The sequence below is a fragment of the Penaeus vannamei genome, chromosome 6 (genome assembly GCF_042767895.1).
Source record: "Penaeus vannamei isolate JL-2024 chromosome 6, ASM4276789v1, whole genome shotgun sequence".
In the NCBI taxonomy this organism is placed as follows: domain Eukaryota; kingdom Metazoa; phylum Arthropoda; class Malacostraca; order Decapoda; family Penaeidae; genus Penaeus; species Penaeus vannamei.
Genome location: NC_091554.1, coordinates 20568310 through 20573309, shown reverse-complemented (window position 1 = coordinate 20573309; position 5000 = coordinate 20568310). Strand labels below are relative to the sequence as shown.

Sequence of the window (5000 nt, the reverse complement as noted above, 5' to 3'; positions counted from 1 at the left end):
TCTACTTACACATAAACAGGTATATCATAATAGATATGCCACTTGTAAATACGGTACACACTGTCTCACTTAGACACTCACAACAACATATATGTATATGTAAGTCACACCCAGACATACACACGTGAATGTGTGTTAGTGAACAGAAATCTGTTATACAGTAAAGGGCGAGGACAGAAATCACAATAAAAATATTTCTCAGGTACGGGTCAATATGGCCGCAGCCGACGGGCAAAGTGGAACTGTCGAACGAAACAGTCAGCTTTTCCCCTCTTCACATGCGGGTGACAAAGGCCGCCACTTCTGACAATCGAGTGGCCAGAATGCTGGACAACGCCATCCAACACTTCACCCGTACTATCCACTTCCTTCACCCTGACTTCCCACAAACTGAGAAGCAGCCGTTAACACCAGAGGACTTCGAGAACACAGGGCACTTCAGCCAGAAGGTACAAAATGCTTCCAACTTCTAATATTATAAGCACAAAAGTTTTCGTTCTGAAATCTATACCTTGTTGAATGCTTTCCACATCAAGACCAATTTAGTTCCAGAATGAAGACCCTGCCCAGCAAGAGCAGTACCGTCAAAGGTCCGAGTATGACAGGAATCAGCTGCGCCAGCGACCTAGGTACAGCAGGGAAGAACCCGAGAGTTTCATCCGAAGGTCGCCTTTCCTGCGGAAACGCAGCAACCCTGGAGTAGAAAGCCACAATGTCAACATCGAGATCACTGTCACCGCCTCTGATCACAAGCTCAGGCTCGATACTGACGAGAGTTACAATCTGGTCATTCAGGTAAAGCTCCTTCTTCATGCGGCAAAGATACTTGAGAATTCTTACAATGACCTTTCTGAAAAAATAAATTTGTAACCTTATCTGTCTAAATCCTCAATTAATAAATGTCATTCCTTTCGACAGACTGTGGGAGATGAAACTACCGCGACCATCTTAGCTTCTACCTACTATGGTGCCCGCCATGCTCTGGAGACGCTCTCCCAACTCATCGCTTACGATGACATCAATAATGCGGTGCAAGTCGTCCGTGATGCTCAGATTCAAGATGCTCCGAGCTTCAGGTAAAGGACTCCCTTTCCTCAACTATTTATTAAACAATCAATGCTAAAACCAGCACTTACTCTGCTATAGATGATGTGGATTGCAGGAGTAAAGGTTGTTGGTTTCCGCAGGTATCGTGGGTTCATGCTGGACACTGGTCGCAATTTCTACCCCAAGGAAGACCTCATGAAACTCCTTGACTCTATGGCTTACAACAAGATGAACTACTTCCACTGGCACATCAACGACGCCGCCTCCTTCCCGATGTACTCTAACCGTGTTCCAAAGATGACATACTATGGCGCCTATGACGCTAGAAAGGTGTACTATCCTGAGGATATCAGAGAAATCGTCGAATATGCCAACGTAAGATTTATGGGCATTTTATTTTCTCATATTGAATTAATATATGACTACACAATGAGAGATGCTTAGGATTTAGGTACCCAAGGATCAGTACTTCCACGAGAGAAGATTTACTCTGAAAGTATTGTTTGCCCTAAATCAAATGGACAGGTGGACCTGTTTTCTGTCTAATTGGCCTCTGGTTCTCCGTAGCTCCGTGGTATCTCTGTGATCCCCGAGATAGGCGGACCTGCACATAACGCTGCTGGCTGGCAGTGGGCCCAAAAGGAGGGCAAGGGCAAGCTAGCTCTCTGCACAGACTCGGTAAGGAGTAATTTTTGTCCTGTTGCTTTGTCGGCATTTATCTGCGTGTGGTGGATGTGTTATGTTACACATACTATTTTTCTGATCAGTAAATTATCAGAAATAACGCTTTCTTTGAAGAATGAGCCATGGTTTGAGCTGAGCAAGGAGCCTCCATCAGGACAGATCAACCCAATCAACCCAGAGGTCTACCCGATCCTTGGCGAGCTGTACCGCGACCTCATGGATTACTTTGACCCTGAGATGGTGCACATGGGCGGTGACGATGTGAGTATCGAATTACTACTGAGATATCCCCATGCTTTTACTGGTGTCTTAATCTCAGTAATGATAATTTTTTCGCATTATTTACATTTCTTTCATTTCCCAGGTAAGTTTCAAGTGCTGGCAGTCTTCTGAGGAGATCCAGCAGTATCTCTCCCAAAACAAGCGTGAATCCACAAGCCGCGAGTATTTTGAGCTGTGGAACACCTACCAGAGCAGTGCTTTCAACAGCCTCCAGGAAGCCGCTCAGGGACGCCAAGTCACACCCATTATTCATTCCTCCTCGTTTGCTCGCAACTACGTCAACAAAGATGCATACATTATCCAGCTAAATGAAAATGCTGCTGATACCGCAATAGCTGACTATATCAACAATGGATACAAAGTAATTTTCTCCAATCCAGACCAGTGGAATTTAGACTGCGTAACCAGTTCCTGGATAGGTGAGAAGGCTAATGACTGCCCTCAAGAAACACCCACATGGGAAAGCTTCTACCGTAACAGTCCTCTTGATATTCTCTCTGATCAAGGAATCAGCAATGCTCGGTCTGACCTTGTTGACAACCAGCAATCCAGTAAGCTAAGGGACCTTGTCCTTGGAGGAGAAGCAACCCTTCAGAGTCATGAAGTCGACAACAATGGTCTCCAGTCTAAAATCTGGCCTCGGCTCTCCGCCTTTGCCGAGAGGCTTTGGACTGACCCTACCGACAGTTCCTTCCTTGATGCTGGCTTTACTCAAAAGAGACTCAATATTCAACGTACAAGGATGGTCTCCCGTGGTATTCGAGCTGACCCTCTCCAACCTGAGTACTGCATGCAGGATGAAAGTGCCTGTTACAGCAAGGAGCAACATCGCGCTCGTACATCTTTTGTTAACTAGTAGGTGAAGATTTAAACGTTATTCTTCACGTCTTAATTATTCTTTATGGGGTTTTGGACCGTGCACATGACTGAAGATAACCATACCATGAGCAGCATTTATTGCCATTGTATGATTCACTTCTCTATTACAATAAATGGTAAAAAATGTCAAAGTAGCATTATATTCCTATCTTTATCACATACACAAAAATAACTATATATACAAACTTGCATGTATACATAACTGTATCATATGTATGCATGAGTAACGAGCACTAATACTTAAGCTGAAATTATTGTGTCTCCTAGGCCTAACTGTGTCAAAGCTTATCTAAAAAAATAATAATAATGTCAAGAGTACTTACCTTAGGGATTATAGAAAAAGTGGTTGCCCTAGCTATAATCATTATCAAAATTACCTTTAATTGTTTTACTATTTGCCGGTCTAAAAACATGAGCCATTATCCAAAAGGGAAATTTCTGTTTGCAAATTTGAATAGCACTGTGTATATGGTCAATAGTCTGCCATATTTGAGAATTAGAAAATGGAGGGAAGCTATCATTAACTATACCTCAACAGTAATAATGATGATATTTGTATTAATAAGAATGATAATAGAAATAGATGCAATAATAATGACATTGATGCTGAGAATGACCTGACCCATACATCAGAAGGACAAAGTAAGTTCCCTTTACTACGAGAATTTTCCACATTTAAGAAAAATCTTTTTCTATTATGCTGTGTGGCACAGCGCTCACGTCTAGCAATCTTGCTGACCCGCGATCAAGTCCCACGTCGGCAGTGGAAGATAACCCCTGCCATTGCAGGGGGTAATTAGAAACAAAATAGAGACCGTTATAACAAATGGAATTAAATTGATCATTATTATTATTACTCTTTTGAATAAAACAAGGAAATCGGGATGACTGACATTATCTAAAATCACCTGCTATGTCAATAGCTGTCATTAGCGGCGAATACCGTGTGGGATTAAAAAGTTCATGTGATTTAAACGCTTTAAAAATCTATGATGTAATAACGTCTTGTAAGTAAAAATAGATAGCAATAAATATCCTGCTAAAGGTAAATTTCGTGCTTTAAAGGTATAAAATTATCTAAAAAATATTATGCATAATTAGATTTTGTTAACAGATATTATGGTTCAAAAGTATAAAATGGATAAATATCATGCATAGTTCAATTCCTGTAGGAATCCTCTCCCAATACACTTTTCAGTGAATAAGGGTTAGACAAGTATTTATGCCTTTGGTCTGGGGATGCTGCACATCTTTCCACAACAGTGCAACCGATAATAACTCTTGGCATCCCTCACAACGTACTTCTCTTCTAGCCACCATCGGCCCATGAGTCAATCTTGTGTATCCGATTCTCAGCCTTGATAACACGACTTCGACTTGTCGGTTGGGATGGACGCCCAACTGCCAAGATCATCTCTAATCTCTCGTAGTTTGCTTTTAGAGGGTATGCCTTCATTGCTCCCTCCATTTATCACGGGGACAACTTCTGATGCTGGGTTTCAAGTCGGTGTGCGGGAGAGACAAACGAACATCACAGGGCAGATCGGCAGCAGCTTTGGCCCTCCAATCAGCTCGATCATTCCTGTGGATACCAACATGCCCTGGCACCCAACACAGAGTAATCTTCTTACGTGCTGCCTTCACTGCAGGCCAATCTCGAGCCTCCTTTACCACAGTATGTGATGACTTAAAGCCCTTGATTGCTTACTACGAGAGTCGCACGATATTACAACAGAATGGTTTATATTAATTTTGAATGCTGCAAGGATGACATATAACTCTACGGTAAAGATAGAGGCTGCCAGTAGATACATCTGTAACCTTGCCACAGACGTGTCGAACATATGTAATATATATATATATATATATATATATATATATATATATATATATATATATATATATATATATATATATATAATATATATATATTATATATATATATATATATATATATATATATATATATATATATACGTTTATATATGTATATATATACATATATATATATATAAATATACATATATATACATATATATATATATATATATATATATATATATATATATATATATATATATATATATATACCCCAAGAAATTCGCGGC

General features: G+C 40.5%; 1 protein-coding gene across 1 annotated transcript in view; it reads left to right on the top strand.

Moving 5' to 3' along the window:
• Positions 1 to 3023, top strand: part of LOC113810742 (chitooligosaccharidolytic beta-N-acetylglucosaminidase-like) — a 4281-nt gene extending 1258 nt beyond the window's left edge. The window contains exons 3-9 of the mRNA XM_070122714.1: positions 203 to 449; positions 547 to 795; positions 919 to 1076; positions 1188 to 1422; positions 1615 to 1725; positions 1846 to 1992; positions 2096 to 3023. Of these exons, the coding sequence (XP_069978815.1) occupies positions 203 to 449; positions 547 to 795; positions 919 to 1076; positions 1188 to 1422; positions 1615 to 1725; positions 1846 to 1992; positions 2096 to 2869 (1921 nt within the window). The 3' untranslated portion in view covers positions 2870 to 3023. The remainder of the gene's footprint in view (positions 1 to 202; positions 450 to 546; positions 796 to 918; positions 1077 to 1187; positions 1423 to 1614; positions 1726 to 1845; positions 1993 to 2095) is intronic.
• Positions 3024 to 5000: the final 1977 nt, after the last annotated feature.